The sequence below is a fragment of the Rhamphochromis longiceps genome, linkage group LG20, assembly GCF_057381845.1.
Source record: "Rhamphochromis longiceps isolate RC_006_pf linkage group LG20, R_longiceps_female_GT1.1, whole genome shotgun sequence".
In the NCBI taxonomy this organism is placed as follows: Eukaryota; Metazoa; Chordata; class Actinopteri; order Cichliformes; family Cichlidae; genus Rhamphochromis; species Rhamphochromis longiceps.
Genome location: NC_140576.1, coordinates 30,498,020 through 30,525,296, shown reverse-complemented (window position 1 = coordinate 30,525,296; position 27,277 = coordinate 30,498,020). Strand labels below are relative to the sequence as shown.

The window sequence follows — 27,277 nt, the reverse complement described above, 5'->3', positions numbered from 1 at the left end:
GAAGCACCAGGTTAAATCTATATTTTTATTTGGAATTCGAAAATCGTTTTTGAAAAGATGTTTTTATTGAGAGTTTAATTCTTTGTTTGTGAATTTTTTTTTTCAATTTGAAATATTCAATTTTGAAATATTGAATTATAAATAGTGCTTTCATTTTTAATTTAATTATTAAATAATAAAATCATTTTTAACAAATGCATGTATTAACGCATATTTTATTGCACAATTCATTATTGAAGCACAAAACTGTTTATTTGATCCGCATGACTCTTCTGGTTTTCTGTACTGGCAGCTGATAAGATACAAAGGCAGTCACATGACGTCACGAGATTGTCATTTAGTTCTCGCGATATTTCATTTTACCACTGTACAGTATTTCCATCATGGCAGGCAGTAAGTTGGTATTAGAGGCTAGAGTAAGTATAAATGGCTTTATCTTAGGGCTTAGCGTGGTTGTAATTCCTCTGATCAGAACCTGGTTTGGACGTCACGACTGGGTCTTTGATTATCTGACCGAGACTCCCGGGAAAATTGCGATTTCTTCTCATATTGCCCTTATTAACGGCCTCTTACTTCTGATATACAAGGGACCTCTGTACAAGGTAGGTGCTGTCATAAGGTTACCAACTTCCTGCTTTTGTGCTGAATCTTATGCTGAAGTCGTATTTTTTGTGACCTCAGTTTGTTTTGGCATCCTGCAGTTAATATAGCAATCAAGTTTTACGCCATTTAATATTAAATGCTAAATCTTGCTGCTAATGTTATCCAACTGAGTCGCCTAGCTAGCCTAGCTAACACTGAGTTAATCTCATTAGCAAAAGAAGAGAGAGGCTGTTGGTATTAGTGTGCTAAACATAGAAGTCTGTTAAGCTTAGGAACTTGCTGATTTTAGACAGTTGAAATGGCTAAACTCTATAACTGGTACTAACAGTTACTTTATGTGCTGTGACAAGAAAGTAATTCAGAAATCTGCTCATTTAGTCCTGTATTGGTTTGTATCTAATATAATTTACTTATACAGCATTGCTTGAGTTGATGAATGGAGAAAGAGGCAGTGATAAATTACAAAATGAGAGAAAGGAGGACAGTTACAGGATTAGGAAGCGCATAGGATTAGCAAGGAAGATGTGAGGGCTATAAATAGAATGAAAAGTGGAAAGGCGCTTGGTCCACATAACATACCTGTGGAGTTATGGGATTGTCTTGGTCTCTCTGAGAGAGCAGGGCAGCGGACTTTGCAAACACATTGTTTAATGCAATGCCTGAGAAATAGAGGAGGAGGATACTGGTACTGCTTCTCAAGGACAAGGGTGATATGTAGCACAGTAGTAACAACAGAGCGAGAAAACTGTCGAGCCTTACCAAGAAGCTATGGGAAAGAGTTTTTGAACTAAGACTGAGAAGACCCCTACAGATTGTATGTTTGCATTGGAGAAGTATAGATAAGGTACTGTCTTTCTGGATGTAGACAAAGCATATCTTAGGATGCTAGGAGACACATTGTGGTACTGTATGAGTAAAGTCAGGAGTGACATAGAAGTGTGTGAGGTGTGCAGCTGGAATGAGTTCCAGGGGATACATGGTCTGGTACTTGTATACTGTGCACTCAAAGCACTTTTTACTACAAGACTTATTCATCCAATAATACACACATTTATTCAAGCAGTTTTCCTATCAATGAGTGCATTGTCTGTCATTCACTCACGCTCTGCATTGTGGATGCACAGGGGGCAGCTTGCCCATGGATCATTTGACATTCAGACTGGAGGAGCTGTGAAACAAACTATCGATCTGGAGATGACCCCTTCTGAGCCACAGGTGGGGCTGGGATTTGCCTTGAGCCCCATCTTGTTCACAGGTTGAAGATGAAGTCAGGCAGGAGTCTCCCTGAACTTTGATATCTGCAGATGACATTGTGATCTGTAGTGAGAGTACAGAGCAGGTGGGATCAAGTTTGGAAAGGTGGAGATATGCTCTGGATAGGAGAAGAATTAAAGTCGGTAGAAGCAAGACAGAATACATGTTTGTGAATGCGGAGCAGACGGGTGTAATAGTGAAGGACGAGTTTTAAATACCTGGACAGTGAAAAAGTGAGTGCAGAGTGTGTTAACAGCATGTCCTCGTTCTAGGTTGCTGTGAGGGCCTGCTTTTTGGGAGTGACCTTTGGCTGTGGTTTAATTATAACCTTCTCTGAAACCACTTGGACACATTTTGGCTGGTATGTACATTTGTTATGTTGTGTAAAACTATATATATGTCACACTTTCTTGGTTAAATTCTACATAGATTTTCATACGTTGACATCAGGATGTGTTTTTTCCTAATATAGGCCGGCTACAGTTGAACGTGAAGTAATCCTGTCTTTCTGCAGGTACATGTGTTCCCTGTCGTTCTTCCATTACTCCGAGTATCTGGTAACGGCCATCATCAACCCTCGCAGCCTGTCGTTGGACTCATTCCTGCTCAACCACAGTGTGGAGTACACGCTGGCTGCTGTCTCATCATGGGTGGAGTTCATTGTGGAGAAGCTGACCGTTCCAGGTTGGTGTGTCATCTGTGTAATGACCTGCACTCAGTCCACTCAGAACTGTTGAGAAGGGAGGTTGCCTGATCCAGTATATTAGCTCATGCTGAAATAACAATGATCTCAGATTACATCCAGACTGTGGAGCGTGTGCATGGGCTAATGGATTCATGGCTGACTCACATCCTATGTGCAGAGCTTCTGGCCGTGTCGTAGTACCCAGTATGATGCTGGCTGCTGCCAGAGATGTATCACTTTCCTTGCTGTCACATGGGTATGACAATCAACAGTTCCAAAGAGTGGTTGGAGATTCGTGTTTCAAAATAGGAAGTAAACATGTTTGTTAAGTTTAAGTAACATTATAGTTTAGCTGGGAACCTGTGGCGACATGCAAAATGCATGAACAGCTATTCGTGTAACCATCAACATCAAAGAAATATAATAATCTGTTTTTTTAATAGATAACAGAGAAGGAAGGAGAAAGAGGCCAGCCATCATCCTTTCATGGGAACATACTGACACCTAATGTGCTCACACCTCTGTTGAATAAAGGAAGTGATGTACCCTGGTTTCCTGTTGGCCTGCAGACCAGCAGCTGGTCAGATCCTGATCTGCGCTCTCAGGCTTTTTATGTGCTCACCAGTATTTCATCGGTCTTTCTTATCTCTTATAGAACTGAAGCAACTCAGCTGGTTGAGCGTCTTGGGTCTCTTCATGGTTCTGTGTGGTGAAGGATTACGGAAGGCGGCCATGTTGACAGCCGGTTCCAACTTCAATCACATTGTCCAGAATGAGAAGGCCCAAAGCCATGTGCTGGTCACCAGTGGGGTCTACGCCTATTTCAGACACCCCTCCTATGTGGGCTGGTTCTACTGGAGCATAGGAACACAGGTGAGCTGCAGCAGCAATCATTAGTGTTTAACTTCAGCTCATTTTTCCACCTGGTGTGGTTTGTTTGTGCAGGTGTGAACACAGTAATCGCGCTCACGTGCAGACCAAAGCAGCCTCAGCGAGACTGTTTGGTTCTGTGTGGTTCCAAACAAACTCCAGAGTGACTCTGGATCACAGTTTATGATGTGAACGTGCTCACACACTAATTCGAACCATCTACCAGGTGTATGGTAGAAGTTTGATCTCACAGGAAACATCCTGTAGCCACGTATGCTTCGTATTCTCAGTGCAGGAAGGCGCTATAAGCTCTGCATGGGCTAGCAGCTAGCTGTGAAATGACTAAAGAAGTCTTCAGGCTCTGAACGTTTCTCCCACTGTAAACACTACGATCAGATGAACACAATCAACTTTCTGGGGATAAAGAAGTCTTTTCACTTTCTTTCCAAGCTCTTTAGAAAACCTTTGGGATGAATTAGAGGAGAGACTGAATCAGGCTCATCCAACATCAGCCTCACAAATGCACTACTAGGTGATTTTTAAAAGATTCCCATACACACACTCCTAAACTTTGTAGAAAGCTTTCCCAGACAATTTGAAGCTGTTATGCTGCAGGGTGTGCCGACATCCTAAATCCTTAAACCTTGTAGTTTAAGAATGGGATGTCAGTTAAGTTCATGTGTGTGTGACGGCAGATGAGCAAATACTTTCAGATCTGGAAGCTACATCCATCTTTTATAATGTCTGTTAAGCCCACGCAGCCCCCAACAGCAGCAGTGATGACGATGCTGGCACAGTCTAACATGGAGTCTGTTTACAAACTGTAAAGAGCGAAGAGGCGGAGGTTTATGTCATCCAAAACAGCAGCGCTGTTCCTGTGGTCACCATTAAAACCTTTACTGGGAAAAAAGCGAGTGTGAGTCCTTCATCGTGGCGATCGTGGCTCAAGAGTTGGGAGTTCGCCTTGTAATCGGAAGGTTGCCGGTTCGAGCCCCGGCTTGGACAGTCTCGGTCGTTGTGTCCTTGGGCAAGACACTTCACCCGTTGCCTACTGGTGGTGGTCAGAGGGCCCGGTGGCGCCAGTGTCCGGCAGCCTCGCCTCTGTCAGTGCGCCCCAGGGTGGCTGTGGCTACAATGTAGCTTGCCATCACCAGTGTGTGAATGGGTGGATGACTGGATATGTAAAGTGCTTTGGGGTCCTTAGGGACTAGTAAAGCGCTATATAAATACAGGCCATTTACCATTTACCATTCATCAAAGCAGCTGATCAACAAACTCCAACATGAAGAAAAGCAACTCAGCAGCTGTTTGTTTTATACAGAGAAAAACCTGCAGATGAACTGTGAACTTAGTCCGATAGCATGTTTAAATGATACTGCTGAATGATGACGGCAGCCATCCTATTTTACATGGAAGAGAGCAGGGGTGAGCCTAAAGGGGGGCATGGGGGGCACTAGACCATATTAATTTCAATGCTATCGTAACACGTTTCAGATTGAAAGTAAAATAATATAAAAATTTGTGTTTGGTACGTCGCATTAATATTTTTGTACATGGACCAGTAGAAGATGGAGCTGCTGACCTGAGGGGTTGTTAGGTAGATGTTGGTAAACTTTAAAACATTGCAATTTCTAAAATGGAAACCAGTAAGCAGTTCATTTAAAAGCCTGTGTTGTTTTTTTTCTCTTTTGAATATCAATTATTGCTCGTTAATAGAGCTCGCTGAGTGATGTAATGAGATCTCTGTCTCCACCTTTCATGGATCTTCTTAAAAATAAAGAATGTAATTCTTGAAAAATGTAAATAAGCCCTTTTGAGCTATAAATAAGTCAAGTGGGCTTTATATCGTTTTCAAGTGCTGTTTATGTGCAGCGGATCTTCAGCAGGAGTTTGTTCATCAGTGAATTGAATCAGAATTTGTAATGAACATATTAGAAACCCTGAGATGATCTAAATGTGTATCTCAAACGATTTAGATGCAGTTTTCTATGCATCTAACAGCTCTGTCGTATCTAAGAGTAATGAGCAGCACTACAATAATAAAGGTAAAAGAAAATATTGATACTGTGTATTTTTACAATTAGGATCATTTTATCTTCTTGTTTGTTAAACACAAGGAACACAGTTTGATCAGAGTATAGCATCAAGTCAGTTAAACATGTGGGATATGTTAGGTAACGAGATTATTCAGTTTCAGCTGCTTTGGAGTTAAAAAAAATGAACAAAACAGGAAGTTTTCCAGGTGGAGGCTATTTTATTTAATTTGTCACTGCTAGCAGTATGAAGCAATGCCTGTGCCCTGCAGGTACCACCTGTAGTCCAGCTGCTCTGTGATGATACTGTGTGTGCCATTGCCAGAAGCGTTGCTGTGTGGCACCGATGGGCCGCTACTGTAGAAGAGCTGGACAGGGCCATAGAAGGTTCTTACACCATGAGCAGGACCAGTATCTGTTCTTTGTAGGAGGGACGCAGCGAACAATTAATAACAAATACATTTGTCAAGTTTTAACGCTGAGATCCAAACTTAAAACAAAACAAGCAAAAACATTACAGAAGACGTAACGTTTGATGTGATCGGGCACACAGAACAGGATATGAAGGGTTACTGCTCGGCTGCTTTAATGCAGCTGTCAGTGTTTGAAATCCATCATTTGTGGTTTGTATGTTTTGGAACACTTTGTGTAGAATTATGAAAGATTTCTTAAAGTACTAACTATGAACTACATGTCCCACTCCTGCTGGTACACAGACCTCAGTCACTGGTTATTTGGTTTACTATTGGAGGGGTTTTCTAAATCAGTTTAATGAATTGTTTGTTGTTGCTGACATCTGTTGTCTTTTTCTGGCTGCTGCAGGTGATGCTGTGTAACCCACTGTGTATCCTGGCTTACACAATAGCCAGCTGGCGGTTCTTCCGGGAGCGGATAGAGGAGGAGGAGCTCTCCCTTATCCATTTTTTCGCCGAGGACTATGTTGAGTACAAGAAAAGGGTTCCCACCGGGCTGCCCTTCATCTCAGGCATCCGTGTCAACTAGACTGAGGAGGTGGATGCTGGACGCAATAGACTTAAAGCTCTAAAGCGAGTCAGACCTGATGGGTGGGTGTGTGTCTGGGCACGGCCCTCCCGAGGTAAAACCCTGCAGCTGACTGAGAATCCGTAGCTCACAGGCAGAAACCATGATAGCTGCGACAGTGTCAGGCTGCTGGACTGCTGTTTTTATATCAACCTCCAACATTCAGTTTAAGGCCAGACAAGCTGCACTCTTCTACATGTGTCCCATTTCATTTATTTCTCATGTGTCATTTGTACACTTGTAGCACGCTTTGTGTTCTCACTGATTACCTGTGTTGTTGGAGAGTGATGTGATCATTCTCTCAGGGGTTAGTAGCAAATGTTTGGACAGGAAATCAACCGGGTTCAAATTCATTAGTGTACAAATTCTTGTAGTACTTCTCCATTAAAGCAAACTATTTTTGATATGAGACAGACCCACACGGAGACTCATTATATTCAAGTCCTGATGTCTAAGTCTGTGTTTATCATCACCATGTTTCCAGTGGCAGATGTGCAGAATAAATGTCTGTTTATCCTCTGAATCTGGATTTAAATGAACAAGTCAGATTGGTTGGGAATGTTTACATTTTCTTTCTAAACATGTCCAATTCCACATCGTCCCTGCTAATCCCAGTTTGTCCAATCACACGTCTTCATGTGAAACCTGCAGTCAGGCGTTGCTGTTAGGTGTAGTGTCAGCATATAAATAAAAAGACTTTTTGTAGCGTCATCTGTAGTGTGATGTAACAAAAAAAGTCTTTTCTATGTGAAAAGACCAAAATTACAAAGAGTGAAATTCAGTAGCACAGGTTGGCTCAGTGCGCATCCTCAAAACATGTGATCTGGTTTAAAAGGAGTTGGACAATAAAACATGTCATGATTTATGGAGACAAATAGTCCCAATTCTCACTTTGTACCTCAGCTTTTCTCCTTTTTTTTGAGCTGTGAGCAGAGAGGAAGATGAGCAGAGGTGTTTAATAAGATCAAGGCCTCACTTTGAAGTGACATTTGTTCAATTTTAAATGTTCATGAGAACTTTTATATTTACTCTTAGTTCCATTTACAACATGACAGTGTGACAAGAGCATATGAATACCATACAGTTTTGTTTAGTTACACTCTTACAGAGCATTTCGTCGTCGTATATGACTGACTGCAAACGTAGACCTTCATATGTATATCGTCCCTGTTTGCGCCTCCTGTAAACCTGTGATGTGACTCAGAGGCAGGAAAGGCGAGAGAAGTGACAAGGTAGAACAGAGTGGAGTCACAGGAAGTGCTCACAGAGAGCAGTTTATCACAATAGGACAAACATTTTTGCAAAAGGGGAAATATAAGAGCTCAACAGGTTGATACAGGTTGAGTGATGAATATGTGAAAGGTTGGTTTTTATCAAGTTAAATATACAAAAGTGTTTAACAGAATTTTATGCATGGACTGATGAAATAAATGAAGCTATACAGGAATCAGCCCCAACATTAAATCTACTTACAGCTTAAAAAACTTTGAGTATTACTAAAACATGTGATGCATGGAGGCTCAAACAATTCTCACACAAATGTCTCAGAACCAGAGACAAAGTGACATCACCAGAGGTCCTCGGCCACAGCTGTTTACAGCTCAGGTGGACCAACACAGCACTGGGCACATGGCTTTAATGTTGTGGCTGACAAAAACTTGATTAAGGATCGTTTCTAAGCACCTGAGTACAAGAAGGACGTGTGCATACAGCATTAAACAAGTGTTTAGTGCTGTATGCTCGCATTATAAAGTACCTGAGGCTGTTAAAGTAACGTGAGCATGATCTGTATTCAACAGGAAGTGCTAGCAGCGCTCCAGTGCTAGAGCTCCTTTTGTATTTTAGGAACTGATTTTTCTTTTTGTCTCTCCTGTCAGCTTGTGACGCTCAAACTGTTATCCAAATCAACCAAATGACTTTATACTGTCAGCTGTAGCCGACGGTATAAAGCGCCTTTAGGGAACAGTTGTTGTTAATTGGAGCTACATAAATAAATCTGAGCTGAATGACTGAGTTATATTTGGTGTTTTTGTTTTGAGGAGAGATTGGATTACCCTTATCTGACTGTGTGTTTAGGGTTTTAGTATCAGATTTCTACTCATGTAGTAAAAACACTGAAACCACAATATTGTCTATAGATGCAGAAAAGTGTTTACAGAGTAAACTGGAATTTTTTATTTGCAGCTTTACACGCATTTGGTTTCATAAACTGGTTAAAAATAGTTCCCCAACAGCATGTGTCAGGACAAATGAGCAAACATCCTCCAGCTTCTGTCTCCAGGCAGGGATGCCCACACTGCCCTTCACTGTTTGCAATTTTTAACCAACCACAGCATCAATCAGACAGGCTTTAGTGATTAAGGGCATTAAAATCAGTCTTTATGCAGATGATGTGTTACTTTTTCTCCAACAACAAAGACATACGCTCATAGATGAGCCTGGCTCATCAGAACAGGCACTATGCAATAATATAGAGACCATTCATTACCATTCATCAGCTCAAACATCAAATGATGCTGTAAAGCATCATTTGCTCTCTGACAGCAGGGTGGGAGTTTCTATAAATGAAATGAGATTTAAAGACAGGGTGTCCTGTTTTCTGTTAGCAGTGAAAACATCAGTGACGCCCTCATGAAAGGGAAATGTTTTGAGGGGAATGTACTCGTGAGCCGTGAGCAAGTTTAATAGTGTAATTCTGCTGGATAGAACTGACATCTGTATGCAGATGACTCTGCTACGACAGAGAGAAAAGCTAAATGGGAGGAATGATGGTACTTTGATGAACCGAGGTGCAAAAGGTGGAAACTGCAGAAAGTGTGTGTGCACAATAAGTTAGCATTTTTTGTTTGTTGTTGTTGTTTTCCCACATTCTACATTCCATGAATCACACGAGCTGCTTTTCTTTTTCTCTGTTGGATTTTAATGTGAAATATTTTACTTTAGGTGTGAGATGACAGTAATATTACAGTACTGTGTACAAATGGTATGTTGAAATGGGTAAATAAGGTCCAACCATCTGGTTCAAACAACCAAAACACCACAGTCATTATTAAACAGACCTTCTGCCCATAGATGCTATGTGACCATCAGAAACTGGGAACATGGCAACACTAAGAGCGTAGGCCTTGTACCTGTTTCTGTGTTTAGCATGGCAGTGATCTGACTTCACCTGGCAGGCAGATGTTTTGGCACTTCACCCTCACTCAACATGGTGTTTGATTAGCTTCACTGTTTAACTGGTAACTTATTTGTATGTGTGTTAACGGAGACATCCATCAGGGTAGTCAGCATGAAGACCCCCGCAGTGAGACAGCACCCTGACCCGAAGCTTTACCTGCTTCTTATATATAATAAACCAAACACTACGTTTCCAGGTGTCCGGTGGTGCTTGAATACGATTAATTTGTTAATGTTTTAATATCTCATGGTAGGAGTGGTTACCATAACAGCACACGTGCAGCACATCTGGAGAGTATTAACTCAAGTTTAATTGTTCCACGTTTTGTCATGTTACAGTCTTATTCCAAAATGGATTAAATTCATTTTTCACCTTAAAGTTCGACACACAATGGCCCATAATGTAAAAATGAGAACAGATCATGAATGAATCAGATGTTTCTACAACTTCATTGGAGTCCGCCTGCGGTGGAAAATGCACACACTCAGTAGTTGAGTGTGCATGTCAGAGCACAAACTCAAAGTCAAAGAAATTGTGTCGAGGCACAGATTTGGGGGAATGTACAGAAAGATTTCTTCAGCATTGAAGTGAGCACTTTGAACTCCAAAATCACTTAATGGAAGAAGTATGAACCATGCTGCCAAGAGCTGGTCGCCCCGACACGCTGAGCGATCGGTGTAGAAGGGCCTTAGAGAGGAAAATGACCTGGTTCTTAGTAACAAAGTAACACTGTGAGGAACCTTGGAGTCATTTTTGACCAGGACATGTCCTTCAATGCACATATTAAACAAATATGTAAGACTGCTTTCTTCCATTTGTGCAACATCTCTAAAATTAGAAATATCCTGTCTCAGAGTGACGCTGAAAAACTAGTTCATGCATTTATTACTTCCAGGCTGGACTACTGTAATTCATTATTATCAGGAAGTCCTAAAAACTGCCTGAAAACCTTCAGTTAATCCAAAATGCTGCAGCATATTTCACCTGCACTGACGTCTCTTCATTAGCTCCCTGTTGAATCCAGAATCAAATTTCTCATCTCATACAAGGTCTTGAAAAATCAGGCTCATCATAAAGACGTTGTAGGCTGTTAATTTACTTGTTCCTAGAGTATTTAAAAGTAGAATGGAGGCACAGCCTTCAGTTTTCAGGCCCCTCTTCTGTGGAACCAGCTCCCAGTTTGGATTTGGAAAACAAGATTCCCCCTCTACCTTTTGGATTAGGCTTCACATTTTATTTTGCCAGTTTAAAAATGATTCTATCCCCAGGTCAAATACATAAATAAGAAATACACTATACATATAAGTTAATATATAAATAAATATACTTGTTCTGTTTTTAATTGCTGGTTAAAAACTGAGTTGCATCAAGTAGTGACTAACATTATTAATGTCATCCAAAAAAACGTTGATTCTGTTCATCTGGACGTAGCGTTTCAGGGAGAGAAATGTGTCGTCACTCATCCAGGTGACTTCTTCAGTCTCAGCTGACTGCAGGTTTCCAACCTTATAAACAGAAGCTCTCTCTTATCACCCGTAGTAATCCCATATGTGTCAGGAGTGTCAGAACAGTTGAGACGCATTTTTTCTAAACACTGCAGGCTCTGTGAAACTCTGTGGCTTTTAAACCCCAAAACACACTGCGCCAAAAATTGGTCCACCCCAAGGATCCCCCAACACAAACAGAGTAACAGAGTGTACGCTGTTGGAGGATTGCCAGGATTTATACATCGGGGAAACCAAACAACCTCTGGTGAAGAGGATGGCACAACACAGAAGAGCTACCTCGTCAGGCCAGGACTCTGCAGTCTTTTTACACCTACAGGCCAGAGGACACTCTTTCAAGGATGAGGATGAACACATCCTGGACAGGGAGGAACGCTGGTTTGAGGGCAGTCAAGGAGACCATTTACGTGAAAAGGGAAAGACCATCTCTGAATGGAGGAGGGGGTCTAAGGGTACATCTGTCACCATCTTACAATGCTGTGATTGCAGTCATTCCCCAACTCTCTGTGAATGGTACTCATGGACATTGATCAGTGCAGGAAACCTGCAGTCAGCTGAGACTGAAGAAGTCATCTGGATGAGTGACGAAATGTTTCTCCCGCTGAAAATGTCCAGATGAACAGAATCAACCTTTTGGGATTTCTTTACCTGGATGATTAAGCATCGAGACATTTTCACTTAGGTGTAGAATAAAGTGCTTGTATGAAAGGGTCTGAATGGGTGAATGAGGCATGTTGTATAAAGTGTGTTGAGTGCTCCAACAGTTTAAAACAGCCATATAAGAACCACCACATGTACTGCTTAAAGAAGTCCAGTCACGTCCTTTTTTCAAGCTCTTAAGAAAGGATCAGGTCATTGAGCAGTATTTATACTGTAGCACTAAAACTGATGATAAGGTTACCTTTGAGCTTTAGGTGGATGCTGTCTGTAGAAAAGCTTCCCAGCACATCTAATTTTAGGTTACTGTTTTATTAAATCTGCTCTTCCACTCTCTTTTTTGTCTGCTGGTGCAGGCACAACGATACTTCAAGATACAGTGACAGAGTCCAGCACAATCGCAGGTGTGGCCCTGAATGAGCTTCCACACCTGTAGAAGGTTATGGCAGCTCCTCCACACTCCTTATTAGAGGAGTTTGAGTTGATTCCATCTGGTTGTAGAAACAGTATCCCAGCATACAGGACTGCAACTCCCCAACCATTCGTCTTTTAAATAACTCACCATGTTCTCAATGGTCATATTGCTTTGTTGTGTATTTATTGCACATTATTGCATTTTGCTTGATGTTTGTGTGATTTCTACTGACTGCACAACAAATTTGCATTTGGGGATAATAAAAACCTCCCTGATCCTCCAGAGTCAACTTATCCTTCTGTCCTCCACCCGTTGTCTCTGTCTCTGTGTCTTGCCAAGTGCGTGGTGTATATGGACGTGGACATTTGAATGGCCACAGTCATAATATATATGGACATACAGTAATAAGTTGAGAGATGTGATAAAGTGCGAGGCTTCTTCCCGCTAACCATCAGAGCATTCCACCGGAGTGTTGAATTCCATGTTTTGTTTCTTGTGGCTTGTCTTTGCTGTCATCTCCTTTGTGCATAGCCTCATGTACCAAGGAGGGAAGCGAGTGGAAAACTTGGAATTACCTGCCAAGTTTCTTTCTGTGGAGCCTTGGAAAAGCCACTCGAACTTTTATTCCTGCCTCGTGTCCTGCGCTGGAGTCCAGTGTCCCATTGAAACTATAACACGACTGTGCAGCTCAGTTAAGCACCATAGAAATAATACAAATTCACTTTCAGTTAAGCTAATTTACACAAAATTTTATGACAGACAAAACAAACATCTAAGTATTTTTATTCAGAAAAAATATTTTATTCAATGAAATCTCCTGAAAAAGCTGTTAAGGCCTTGAAGGTACAGTATTAGAAAAACCGGTGAAGATATCTTCAAGAAGGCCTTCGATGATGTTGCCAACGCATGTAGAAGATAGAAGATGTGAAGCCTCCGGCAGAATCCTTTATTCAACACCTTTCATGAACTCCAGGAACTCTATCAGAGACAACGAACAGGTCAGTACATCAGTCACATCAGCAAAGCTATTCATTACTAACGATCCATGACTGGGTACAATGTTATTTTGAACTTTTCTACACAACACTGTTTGATTTAAAATCTATGGGTTTTAAAATCAAAGTCCATAAATATCATTTTCACAGTTACTCCTTTGGATTTTGTTTAGTTGCCTTTTGAACTCAGTTTCTGATTTTTGTTACTTTATGCACTTTGTCAGCCACAATAAAGAGCTCAGTGACTCTGTAATCATTCTCCGTGAAATGGTTTGTGAACGTGATGAGAATGTTCTCCTTATGTTGTCAGGAGTCAGCTGTTTTGTGCACATTTTAATTACAAATAAACTGCTTCCCATACCATCATAATCAATTTTGCCATCATTGTTTTTGTCTCCATCCTTCATCAACTCTTCGATGTCATCTTCAGTGATGGCCTCTCCAGTGGACTCCAGCATGGACTTCAGCTCTTCTAAGTCTATGTATCCATCTCCATTCCTTCACATAAAAATACACTCATCAATCCTACGTGGAATACTCGCTGAACTCTTTTGGCATTAAGATTTTTACTGTATGTGTACTTCACATACGCAATAATATTCAAAACATCCCTCAATCTCCTACTGGCAGTTAGCAATGATTTGTGTGGTATCAGGCTGGTGGTATTTTCTTTGTATTCTGGCTGCGTGTGAACAAAAAATGCAAAAGAGACCTACTTATCAAACATGCGAAAAAGTTCAGCCAACTCCTCCTCAGATTTTCCTTTGCTCTCCTCCTTCATGCAGCGGACCATCATAACCAGGAACTCATCAAAATCTACCGTCCCACTTCCTGTGAAAATACAGCAAATAAATAAATCAGGACTATAATGTCTTTTTCACCTTTTAATTTTTTTAAATATGCAAACCATGTCGTGAAATAAACATGTTCCTGATGGAAACATACTAATACTGACATACCATCTTCATCCACCTCGTCAATCATCTCCTGTAACTCTTCAGGAGTGGGATTCTGTCCCAGCATTCTCATCACCTTTCCTAACTCCTTGGTACTGATGCAGCCGTCCTCTGCATCCTGAATGAAGATATCAAACGCAGCTTTGAACTCTGAAAAAACAAATCATTTTTGTTACTGAGATTGTTGTTAACGTTGCACACAACAACAAACAGCCGATGCAGACCAGACTGATGCTGAAAATATAACATCTGTGAGGACGAAACTAACTTTGAACTGTTTCTATCGGGCGCTTGTTTACATCATCTAATATTACAGGAATTCACTGATTATCCTTTGTTATGATAAAAGCTGTCATTTAAACACAAAGATCCAAATCCTATAATCTTATAATTTATCCACAATGGAAAACAGAAAACAAAAGAAAATATTTACACTGGAAAAATACTGTTATTTATTCTGGCACCATTTATGGGAAAGAAATAGGCTTTCCTGTGGTGTGAGGTTTATTGTCAAACAATGAAATAATCCAACAACCACAAATTTATCAATTTAGTTTTATTTATTTTGTTTGTTTTCTGTTTAACCATCTTTGATTTGTCTAAAATATTTATTTATGCTTGCTTGAAAACGTAGCTTCACATATCAGATACTTCACAATCTCAGGCCTTTTTCCACACATGGAAATCTGAGGCAATGATCAGGAATCCCTCAAAAAGTATTTAAAATAAAAGCCTGAAATGGTTCATTGGTTTCTCCTGTCATGAAAAATAATCAGGATCTGTAATTGAAACAAAATGAACACAAAAAATAATGAAAACAAAACATATTCATATTATTAATATAAAGTGCTTTGAGGTGACTGTTGTTGTGATTTGGCGCTGTAGAAATGACACTGAATTATAATTCTATAACTTCTTTCTCAAAGGTGGGATGAATAAAGCATTTTTCATTTCATCTAATAAAGAGAAAGACAGCAATGAAAAGAAGTCGTTTCCTCACCATTTTTTTGCTCCTCTGTTAAGTTCTCGACCTGGAGGAAAACATCACATTTTAATTGACATGAAATTCATCTGACTTGTGTTTTTCATTTGGTGATTGTTTGTGGCACTCAGCAGCAGCAGAGGTTCACGTCTGCAGCTTCACTCCTGCTCTCAGTATGGACTGCAATGTGACACTAATTTCTTCACTTGCTATTCTTGTTTATGGGAGTTGAGTTGACGGAGTCAGCAGCTGTCACTTCTCTTCTTCCCTTCAACTGTCCAGCTGTTCTTTGTTCTCTTGTCAGGCACCATTTATTTATACATATAAAAGTGACATTTTCAAACCATTTTCAGACCAGCGTCTTGACTCCAACATGAGTTTGGTGACCTCGGGCAAATATTCAAATGAATCCCTTTTTCTTTTCTATGAACTTTCTCCTAAAATTCTTCATTGCACTGCATTGTGAAGTTGGTCAAATATATCACACTGGTACACAAGGCTGACTGAACTCAGATTTCACTGTAAAGCTCCAGTAACGCAAAGCTTACAATAATAACATAACTTCACATTTTCAGGAGGACACTGACAGTTGTTAAAAAACAACTATACAGTCTGTCTCATAATATAATTATGTAATTGTCCAATAAATATGTATATCATAGAAAACATGTTATAGAAGGAAATATAACAGCATACTCGGCAATATCAGTACTCACCGCTGCTTTGTATACATCATCCATGGCTGCTTATCTGATCCTGCAGTTGAAACAAGAGCACACTCAGACACAGCACGAGGACTGGCAGTTATAACTCCCTCTACCTTTATTGTGAGAGGACTGTGAAACTAAAAAAAGGCTCTTGACCTATCTCACAAAATTCAAGGAGGATGGTGGGAGGGGTGACAGAGGGATTAAAAGAGAGAAGTCTATAAATAGGAAACAACAGAAGGCAGCAAAGAACAGTGAAACACTGTCAGTAGCCCCTCAGCTCTCCACTGCAGCACATTTGAATCATATCACTGCAGGCTTCAGCTTTTTCTTTTGGTCTTTGAAGGTTACTCCCAGTAAACACCAGGACTGCTGTAGTTCCCAGTGACCTACACTTACAGGACTGTAATGGACCGTAATATCTTAAGAGCTTCGCTGATTTTAGAAAAGACATGGCGTCATTGAACCGCTGAGTGCTGGAGGGAGCTTTAGTCGACTTCCAGTGAAGAAGAAGATAACGTCCTGCCATTAAGAAAGTAAACGTTAAAATATTTATTGGTTAGAGGTCAAGTGGGACATGGCAACATGGGGGAAAGGTTTAATGAACACTGAAAATGTCCTTTTTTCATGTCCCATGAAATCGAAATAATTCTGCCAAAAGTGAGTAAGTGATGAGCCAGAGAGTCAGTGAGACTGGGATGGATCTGTGACTGTCAGGTTTTAGAGAGCAGGACTGTATGAGAGAAAGCCGAACGCAGACTGAACCTGTGTGATTCTTTTAGAGCATTGTCTCACCAGTCATCCCCCAAATTTAGACCCAGTTCACGTTCCCAAGCAGCCTTTAGTAACTGGTGAGGAATCAAAAAATGACATTTCATTATAAACTTTAGAGCTAATTGGCTTTTGAAGAGGGTCTTGGCTCATAAGCTCCTCCCACTGCTGTGGAGAAAAGAACTGGGAATAAAACTTTGGCACAATGTCTAATCTGAAAGCACTGAAACAGGTCAGAAGGACGGAGATCTGAGAGAGAGAGATCTGTGACGCTGCAGAAAACACCATCATTGTAAAAATCATTAAAACATGCCAGCCCCTTATTATATCATGCTAAAATGGTTGAAACAGATGATTCCTCAATAAAGGAGATAACGTAGATACTTAGAGAGTTAAATTTGACATGCCTCCTAGACTGATGCCAAATTTTCAGTGTGGAGTGAACTAAGGGTTAAGCCAGAGAGGTTGGATGGAATAGAAGAAGTAAAGCATTTAGAGTGGATGAGAAACAGGACGGGGGCTCTACACTGCGCCATAGAAGGTCCAAAGATCTGAACCAGAAGGAGATTTTGGGGATATGCGCTGTCCAGTATGGAACAGGAAGTTAGGAAGTGACAATCCGCCTCTGAATTTTACATCTCTGAAGTGTGGATTTGTTCAGATGGTCATTTTAATCACACTGATTTTACCAATAAGCGAAAGAAGTAAGCTTCCCTATCTTTGGAGGTCCTGTTTAATTAGCAGAGAAAACAGCATTTAATGTTACATTGATCCTTGATGTTTAAAGTCAGAGGGGCCTAATTTAAAAAAGGGACATCAGAATGTGTGAGCAGTAATGATGATAGGCTAGCATTAACTTTTAGCGATGGTCACTCTATAATCAGAGAATGAACCAAATCTGTGAAAAGCAGATAAAATAAATGATTTGGAGAGAACAGGATCTGGGACATACAGCAATAAATCATCAACACAAAGCGATAACTTAAATTCTGTGCCTAATTGGGAAATTCAGCTAAAAATAGAGGAGGATCTCAGAAAGACTGACAGGTGCTCTATGTGAACAATAGGGGGGATAATGGGGACGCCTGTCTCGTGCCACAGGAAAGACTAAAAAAGCCTGAGTGAATGCTATTGGTGGAGATGCTGGCATGAGCAGATGTATAAAGGACTCTTATAGAAATGAGAGCGGCAGATTTTGAAATTAATCCAGTTTTAAGTGAAACTACTGCAGTTGTCAATGGTGACAAAGGCACCTGTTTGTCCATTATGGAAACTGTTAGCCGATAAAAGTCTAATCATTAAAAGTGCTTCTTTCTGTCACTGACAGGCTCTTATTATAAATGTCTACAGCTGCTTAGAGAGAGATTTGTTAAAGAGCCTGATCATTTTGGTTTAAACAGAAACAAGTGATTTATGCCAGAACGTCCTGTCCTCCCTGTTTCTCCTCACTGCTTCTCTGATATCCGCCCCTCCTCCTCCTCATACCTGCTGTGGCGAATGAAGCCTTTGGGCCTAACCACAGTTGGTCATTGAACAGTGTAAAGGTAAACCAAAACATTTTTCTTTTTTGTTTCTGTCAATCTTGAATGAAGTGATGCTAAAATACTGTTTCTGTAAACGGAGCTCTGCTTTGAACAGAGAAGTACAGATGCTTTTTGTGATGGAGGAAAATTATTTTATTCATTTCACAAAAAGATGTATCTTTGTAGACCATAGCGCTGTCAAACACTCACAGCTGTACATGGCTGTGATAAAACAAGTACTATCAATGAAAATACTTTGATGGCATGAAAAAATGTAACAAAAGGGCAAATTATTATGTGTAAACACAATACTGATGTAAAAAACAGTCTGGCGTGCTCAGTCATCCAGATAAGGCAATTCTGCCTGACCGGAGAGGTGATGAAACGTTTCTCCCACTGAAAACATGAAAATAGGACTAAAAATAAAATATTAGTAAAAGTACAAATTTATGACAATTCTTGCATTGCATCAGTTTTCCTAATGAACTGCTTAATAAGTGTATATTAATGTTACAAATGGTAATAATGTTACAGAAGTTCTACATATTCATATTTTTATGCACATAGCAGTGTTTGAAGTATGATGTTGTTTTTCAGAGAGTAACTTATAATTGTGCAAAATATTCTTGCTGCACCCTCCTTTATAAATGATCTCAATAGGGAGCTGGAACAAGTTGTCCCGGTGGCATCTTCACCATCACTGTTGAGAGAGGCGATGCCAGCACAGACAAAGCATTGTTTCTTACATGGATTCTGCATGTGCAGATTCAGGAACACTGAATCTCATTTACCCTCAGCAACTGAAGCCGGCTGTGAAGTACTTCAGAACATCTTCCTTCAGCTGGATGCCAGCAGGCTCTTGACCAAAGTACAGATGCTCAATAATAATGTGTATGAATGAGCTGAATCTTCTGACAAATGGGCAGAATTTTATTTTAGACTGAAAGTGAATAAAATGATCCATTGGTTAAAACAGCAGAGGAGGGAAAAACTACACTTGAGAAAATGTTAGCAAACTTTGTAACGTTTGTTGAAGGTTGGTGAGCAAGTTCAAATTATATGTTTATGAGGTATGTCGTATTTATACTCCATGCAATACAGACAAAGAGTAAAGAAAAATATGTGATTTTGACTGCAGGGTGAATGTGCGTAAACATACTTACATGTGCACGACTAAAGTGTCATCTTATTGACCTCTTATGTTGGCAGAAATGTTGTCATTTTCATTTATCTGTCCATCAGTGTCATGTGGTTTGGGTTTTTCTTTTAAACTCACCTACAGTGCAGGCATGTATTGATCAGTATTACAGTTAAAATCTACACAGATCCATAAAGGTATACATCCAACCAGTGTTCCCTCTAAGCTGTGCATGGAGACTGTGTCAGCAGTGCGCGATTGATCCAACTAAAGCAGGATAACATTTATTGTTCCTGAGCTTCATGTCAAAGTAAGGAAAAAGATCAGAGATGGATCATCAGCGCAAGATTATTATCAGAAATGGTTTCCATACTGTTAACTGTCGAGTGGTTTGAAGACGCAAGACCATTAAGATCGGTGATATGCTCGGACTCAAGTTCATCATTGGCTAGTTTAGTATTTAGTATTTATTTATTTATTGTCATTGTCAAGAACAATGAAATTGCGTTTGGGGCTTCCATACAACCCCCAAAAAAGAAGAAAATAATAAATACCCCTTAAAACCCAAGTGTACATATTTAACCCAGTGTGACTCCAATGCAATAAGACAATCCTTAGCAATAATGTTCGTAGAAATTCAGACAAAGACCTGAGAAACATGACAAAATACAACAATGCAACCCATTCAATATTATTGTACTGTGAGATATGATATCAGATATGATAGTTATCTATTTAAGAAAGAGGGGGGGGGGGGGCAGGAGGGGGAAGAGAATAAAGATATGATGCACCAATGCAGACCAGTTCATTGCTATTAAGAAGTTGGATTAGTTTGCAAGACAGTCACTCAGATAGCAGGCCACACAATCTGATAGAGATTCAACAAACACTATGGAGTTGATACGATGGGGCTAATGGTCACCTTCTTGGGTACCAGCGCATCATGAATCAGGGGAAATGAAAAGGCAGGTGTTATGGGGAATCTTATGTTGAGTAATTGTATTTGTAATGTTTTATTGTAAGTTCGGGGCACTGAGAATTTAATTCATAGAGTCCCCAGGAGACATTGAAACAATGTTTAGTCAATATCAGGTGATTCTATTGAATCAACGTAGTGAATTGTAGTGAATTGTAGTGAATTGCTCACTACACTCCCCTCAGAAAATAAATGTGCTTTTGTTTTATCTTCGTTTTAAGACGATGATCAGCTCAAAGTGCTCAAAACGTACTTATAGACATTTCTCATGCTGAAATAAAGAGCACTTATCAGCCTACTGGAAACAGATTATTTCAGCCCGGTTTCCTGTTTGTAAACTGACTGATCTGCTGCCCAGTGTCCATCACTCCCTCCCGTTAAATCCCGTTTGTTACTTTTAACCCAGATCAGTCACTCTGAGAGGAAACAGGCTCCAACAGTTCTGCGCTGAGAAAACGGGCTGCAGTTGTTTATTTTGTGGAGGCTGACGTCACCAGGGGTGTCCAACCTCAGGCCTCGAGGACCGGTGTCCTGCAGGTTTTAGATCTCACCCTGGGTCACCACACCTGAATCAAATGATTAGTTCGTTACCAGGCCTCTGGAGAACTTCAAGACATGTTGAGGAGGTCATTTAGCCATTTCAATCAGCTGTGTTGGATCAAGGACACATCTAAAACCTGCAGGACACCGGCCCTCGTGGCCTGGAGTTCCCCCACCCCAAACAGCAGCTGTCCACGTTAAACCGTCACTGTCACGTGGGCGTGTTTCCTGTATCAGCAGCAGGTGTTTAACAGCTGACAGGTAAACCCGCGGGCCCGTCAAACTAATCGTTGTCGTGAGGAAAATGTCGACTCGTTGTTTATGTTACAAAAAGACGGACCAGGCAGAAGGTGTTTTGGTTTTTTTTTTTTAATTAAAATAATTTAATTGTTATCTTAATATAATATCGATGCGTGTATATATTTGAACGAGCTGGAGATGGAGACTTTATTTTGCGGAGGTCTTTAATATTGTTAGAGCGATCAGACGGTTCCGTGAAAATGACGAATCTGCGGGTGCAACATTTTTAACACGGAGAGTGAAAAACAAACAAATCTAACCAGTTAATGTAAAAACTAGTTAACAAGGAATACCGGGACTATTGCGAGGTTCTATGAACATCCATTGCTGTTTTTAAAAAAGTTTATTGGATGAATGGAAATGAAGCGATTTTGGGACAAAACGAATTCCATCAATTTTTCGGCGTATGATGTGTAGCGCATGCGCACCGCTTGCTCTTCCTTTTTGATAGCTTCTTCACCATGGCGCCTATTGTAAGTAAAAAGTCGTGCTAAAATCTATCGAAGTTGTATCTTTTCCTATATGAAATCTGGAAAAAACTGGCTTGTTGCATCTACATGGACTAAAATGCAGGGTTTGGGTCCGTTTGTGATGGTTTTTTTCGGTTACACAGCTGAGTTTTTTGTGGCCTATGGCTGTCTGTGAGTTAACGTTAGCTTAGCAGCGTCGCAGAGCTAACCACGTTGCTAGCCCTATAACGATACCTTTGTTTAATAAGGTGCGCAGATAAGGTTTTGGAGGCTGACAGTATCTACGGAGCTGTGTTTGTTTGTTTGACCTGCTTGTTAGTTAATCGCTCCGAGACGTGGACGTTACTAGTCGGGGGATTGACGCAGAGCTCAACTCATGGAGATGTTTTTAATTACTTTTAGTCGTACTTATCAAAACATTAAAGAGTCGAAAATAGCACTTATGCATACTTAATGTTGTCATTGAATGTTCTTATAATTAAAGTCGAGCTTTGGCTAGAATCGAAGTACAGTTGCATCATCACGTATATTAAACTGTTATGCTGAATACATATAACTCTGTAGGTAAAAGCAAAATCCGCTATTAATTCAGATTGCAGGATTTTTGAATTAATCAGTTGAATGTGATGGTGACCAGATTTTACCAATCGCTCTTTGGACCTATGTACTGCACAAACGGGAAATTAACATTTTGATACATTGGAATGTTAACAGTTGGTTGTTGTTGGGTGTTTTACTAAATTTTGTTCATATAAATGTAGTGGACAGCCTAGAGGTTCTTTGCAGTGAAGTAAATGTTTGTCCTTCCATTGGCAGAGGAAGCAGAATGTCAGCAAAGGTGGTAAGAAGAAAAAGCAGGTCCTAAAATTCACACTGGACTGCACGCACCCTGTCGAAGATGGCATCATGGATGCTGCCAACTTTGTAAGTTTTAAGCTGTAACTTTTTCTGAGTTATTTTATTACCAATTTAAGACTAAAGGCTGTCCTGCACAAGCTGCAGGGCTTCTTTGAGATGACATTCCTAGCCAGATCTGGCTCACTCTACACCCTTTTTGAGTTCAGCCTCCATTTGGATTAGCTCGGGAAACCACACCTTTACACACACACACCTAAGCTTCGGACTATATTTTTTTTCTTCTTCTCTTCAGTCGGTAACATTTCTTGCTACAGATGTCTTTAGGGCCACATGACACTAATGGTAAATGGCCTGCATTTGTATAGCGCTTTTCTAGTCCCTAAGGACCCCAAAGCGCTTCACACTACATTCAGTCATTCACCCATTCGCACACTGGCGATGGCAAGCTACATTGTAGCCACAGCACTGACAGAGGCGAGGCTGCCGGACACAGGCGCCACCGGGCCCTCTGACCACCACCAGTAGGCAAACATGGGGTTAGTATCTTGCCCAAGGATATTTGGCATGCAGCCTGGGATCGAACCACCGACCTTCTGATTAGTGGCTGACCTGCTCTGCCACCTGAGCTACAGCCACTAAGGATGAATGTCATTAACATTTTCTCAGTACTGGTAGTTGTCAGCACCTAGTTACTGATACTCACTATAATTTAGTGTGAAATGCTTAGTTACTGGTTATACTTATACGAGTTGTTAAGAACAAACTAACAAGGCCAATGTGGTTATGTATTACAAAGCTGAGGTGGTGGCAATTTTTCTGGCAAGTGGCAAGAAACAGTGTGTTTACATGTTTAAGATGATATCTAAAACAAATAAGAGTAGGGTTTTTTTTTCTTCTCTTTTAAGCAACAAGAAAATTGGTAAGTACCAACCAAGTTTCTGCACGTTGAACAGATAATGAGGTAAAGGTCTCCTCTCTGTGTGGCTCCTGTCAATTGATGAAGCTTTCTAGGTGCTAATTAGCTTTCTAAACTGCAGTTATTGGTTATTGCTCACAAGCATTTTGATGTCAACACAGCAGCATAACAGCTGTGATTGGAACACCTGAATTCAACAACTTGGGTGGGTGAGTGAATACTTTTGGCAATGTGGTGTACGCGCCACCAGAAAAGCTGTGCACAAGGACAAACGTTCTCATAATGCCAGTAACTGTACCTAGGATAAAGAAATGCAGATCTATTGCTTAAATAAAAATAGTGCTCGTTATTTTGACTTGAGGTGGAAAAACACTTGAACGTTTAGTTTGAACATTGAAGGCTTTGCTGGAAACACAGGACTCTAAAGCAGTTACATGTAACACAGTCAAATGTGCTGCACAAAAAAGTCAAAATGAATTAACACCGAAGGAATAACCCCAGAAATGACTAATTTTTGAATATGTAACTATCTACTTGGGGACAAGTTTAATACCAGGGTTCTGTAGCCATCAAACTCACAGCCATACAATTGGAAAACAGCTCGTAATAATCCATACTACTGTTAGCTTCATTTAAGCAAAAAGGCCTGATGCATTTAAAATCCACAAACTCATTCACCGAAAGAGCTTTGTTGGTTTTATTAGAACTTTGCTTGTTACTCTTCAGTCAACTTGTTGCTCATGTGGAGCATAAATAGAGCCGTCGATATAAAGTAACATTTTTACCACATGTTAATTGCAGGAACAGTTTCTGCAGGAGCGCATTAAAGTGAACGGCAAGGCCGGGAACCTTGGTGGCGGTGTGGTCTCCATTGAGAGAAGCAAGAGCAAGATTACAGTGTCCTCTGAGGTGCCCTTCTCCAAAAGGTATCAGGCACTCACTGTGTTGTTTGATCCTAATGTAAAGTTCTGAGTAAGATGACGAGACCACATTACTAACAGAAGCAAATGTAAAGACCAGTTAACTCAACATCTTCATATAGATCATGTGACGTTACTAAAAACTGCTATTGGTGATTTCACTGTGCTGAAGGGTTCATGCAGCTGCAGCCATTCACAAATACTAACATTAACATTTTCATTTTAAGACATTAACAATATGGTGGCATATCGGTGTCAAACGACAGCTGACACACATCTTTAATCCTGAATGATCGGATATCGGAGAGAATGTAAAAATAATAATAATGAAACGATGTCTAATAAAGTGTCAAATATATTATATGAAATGTAACTTTCTCTCTTGCTGTGCAAGAACAAAGCTGCACAGGGTTTTTATTGAGTAGAATCATCATGTGACGTGAGCTGGGATATTACAACTGAAGACTGGAACCTGTAGTTTAATTGAAAGTGTAATTTCACAGCTAGTGAGCTTATTAGTCAGTTTTTTTTATATAATAGAGGATTCCAGAAAAGCTGAGTCTTTTCAAAACTAAAAATGGATAAATGTATTTGCCACGTAAGCAAATAGTTTAACAATTAATGATGATGTCAGGGAATGGATGTTTAGGGAGTTCATCATCATCATGATCGATGAGAAAACGGCCCATGGTGAACAGGATTCAGTTCTTAAAGGTATAATGGCAGTTATGAGTTCAGATGTCGCCACACCACCACTCTGTTGTGTTTGTGGGGGAAAAATGTGCTATTTTCATGGCATTGTTAAAGCAAGGTTTGCATAGCTTTTTGTAACATTCCATATACCAGGAAGCTATCCATTAGAGATGGACTGATCCGATATTACGTATCCGTATCGGTCCGATACTGACCTAAATTACTAGATCGGATATCGGAGAGAAATAAAAAATGTAATCCGATCCATTAAATATCAAAAATCACCTCACAAAACTTGCGACATGGCATAACTGCTCATAACCGTAGCGCGTTGGAACAGTATGCATCACGTGATAGAGCGGCTGTGGCGTGCGGGACCTGTCCGCGGTCTGGTTGAGCATTTAGAGTTTGAACTTATACAAAATGCAGCAAGATATTAAAAAAACAGTTTTATTGATTAAAAAACACTATATCGGATTCATATTGGTATCGGCCGATATCCAAATTTATGATATCGGTATCGGACATAAAAAAAAAGTGGTATCGTGCCATCTCTACTATCACCCACCGTGCTGCTGTTCCCTGAAGGGGATTCAACTGATGATTCAACATCTCTTGTTTTTCCAGATACCTGAAGTATCTGACAAAGAAGTACCTGAAGAAGAACAATCTCCGTGACTGGCTGCGTGTTGTTGCCAACACCAAGGAGAGCTATGAGCTCCGCTACTTCCAGATTAATCAGGATGAAGAGGAGGAAGAAGATGATGATTAAAATGGCAATTAATCAGATTTTGTGTATTTAAATAAATGTTGTTTACAATACAGAGTTTTTGTTTAAGGTTCTTTTTCATAATGTGATGACAGATCCGGAGCAACATTATTCATTCCAGTGTTACTGCACTGTAGAGCACTCACTGTAGGATCTACATAGGACCCAATGAATCATGGAAACAAGATTTTAAAAAATTGCAAATTAAGCAGCTCAGATGGGCTGAAATAAAACTGAGCGATGTGATTTTGTTCATTCTTCATTGTTGTGAAGTGGGCGGAGTCTTCATATGGTCAAATATGAGTCAATTACTGCTGGAGTTGAAAACAAACTGCTTGTAATTTAATGTAAGAGTTCTTCACAGGGTTCTTTCTGTCCTGTGACAAACCCAGTACACCCTCTGACTTATTAGCTTGTAGATCCAGCTTTAGGAGGACATGTTTTCTGTTTGTCTTGCGTTGTTGTAGAGCAATTTTGGCCCCACTACAACAATCTGTTGTGGATTTGCTGGTGTGTTTGGGGTCACTCTCCTGTTTCTCAAACCAGTTTTGCTCCTTTCGTAGTCTTGATGGTGGTGATTTGGTGGCTGAGGAAAGGCACAGACCAGTTTCATGTCATTCCACATGATACCACTCAGCCAATCAAATGTGTGTATTCTGGGCAGCAAACACTACGACTGTACAGTACAGACAAGATTTAGAGGCAAATGATGCAGAAAAAGATGGTAGAAAGCAAAAGAGAATGATACATGTAGGGGGAAAAAAATGAGAGCGATACAGTAATGAAGTACCAATACTTCAGGTTTCTGTATTATTATTTTTTTTTCTGACAACGTTTTGCTTTTAATCCCTACAGTTTTAAACAGGTATCTGAACTTTCTACTCCTTTCAAAACAGGCTGTTTGCTTAAGTTATGGTCAAACGTCTTAAAATACCCCAATTTGTCCTGTTATCTATTGTAATTCAAGTTGTTTAAGTACAATGAAAGCTTGAAATGTTACAAAGTGGTGAGCTGGCAGAGGTTTAAAAAAGTAAGGTTACTCAAAACTGAAAAATCATGTACATTTCACAATGATACATGGGTTAACAATTTAAAGCTGTTCTGCAGCAATGGAGGTTGATCAAGCCTTGAAAGCTGGTGTAATTCCTACAGCTGTTCCAGCTGTTGTGGATTACTTTGTCTGCATAAAAGTTGAACAGTGTTGTACTACAGAAAGTAGTGTGTTGGTACAAAAATGGTGAGAAAAAGGCTATTAACAATGGAAGAGAGAAGGACCATCATAATACTAGCCAGCTGAGTCTAATAATATGGGGTGATAACAGGAGGAGGAAAAACTGCAGAGGTGTGTAAGACTGGCCCCCACTATAGTCACGTTTTGGGTAGGTACAATAAGTTTGTCCAGGTTTCTAGAAATTAGAGCTGCTCCATCCAAACTGGGATGGATTCTGTGTCTCTTAGAAAGACCATGTTTTCCCCAGAAAATTTCCAAATGATCTATGAAGCCCACATTTTTGGACACCAC

The 27,277-nt window shown here is 40.2% G+C and overlaps 3 protein-coding genes across 3 annotated transcripts; 2 read left to right on the top strand and 1 right to left on the bottom strand.

The window, feature by feature from the left end:
- Positions 1 to 360: 360 nt before the first annotated feature.
- Positions 361 to 6,777, top strand: icmt (isoprenylcysteine carboxyl methyltransferase). Its single transcript, XM_085394402.1, has 5 exons — positions 361 to 602; positions 2,130 to 2,218; positions 2,372 to 2,541; positions 3,198 to 3,415; positions 6,268 to 6,777. The coding sequence occupies exons 1-5, from the start codon at positions 384 to 386 to the stop codon at positions 6,445 to 6,447; spliced, it is 876 nt and encodes a 291-aa protein (XP_085250528.1). The 5' UTR covers positions 361 to 383; the 3' UTR covers positions 6,448 to 6,777.
- Positions 6,778 to 13,018: 6,241 nt separating this feature from the next.
- On the bottom strand, positions 13,019 to 16,044 carry LOC146645617 (troponin C, slow skeletal and cardiac muscles-like). The gene is made up of 6 exons (XM_085394403.1): positions 15,891 to 16,044; positions 15,193 to 15,223; positions 14,196 to 14,342; positions 13,953 to 14,067; positions 13,598 to 13,734; positions 13,019 to 13,219 (listed from the first exon to the last, which is right to left on the bottom strand). Exons 1-6 carry the CDS (start codon positions 15,912 to 15,914, stop codon positions 13,188 to 13,190), a joined length of 486 nt encoding a protein of 161 aa, XP_085250529.1. The 5' UTR covers positions 15,915 to 16,044; the 3' UTR covers positions 13,019 to 13,187.
- A 5,419-nt stretch (positions 16,045 to 21,463) lies between these two features.
- Positions 21,464 to 25,808, top strand: LOC146645616 (large ribosomal subunit protein eL22). The gene is made up of 4 exons (XM_085392647.1): positions 21,464 to 21,602; positions 22,416 to 22,523; positions 24,175 to 24,299; positions 25,614 to 25,808. The coding sequence occupies exons 1-4, from the start codon at positions 21,591 to 21,593 to the stop codon at positions 25,756 to 25,758; spliced, it is 390 nt and encodes a 129-aa protein (XP_085248773.1). The 5' UTR covers positions 21,464 to 21,590; the 3' UTR covers positions 25,759 to 25,808.
- Positions 25,809 to 27,277: the final 1,469 nt, after the last annotated feature.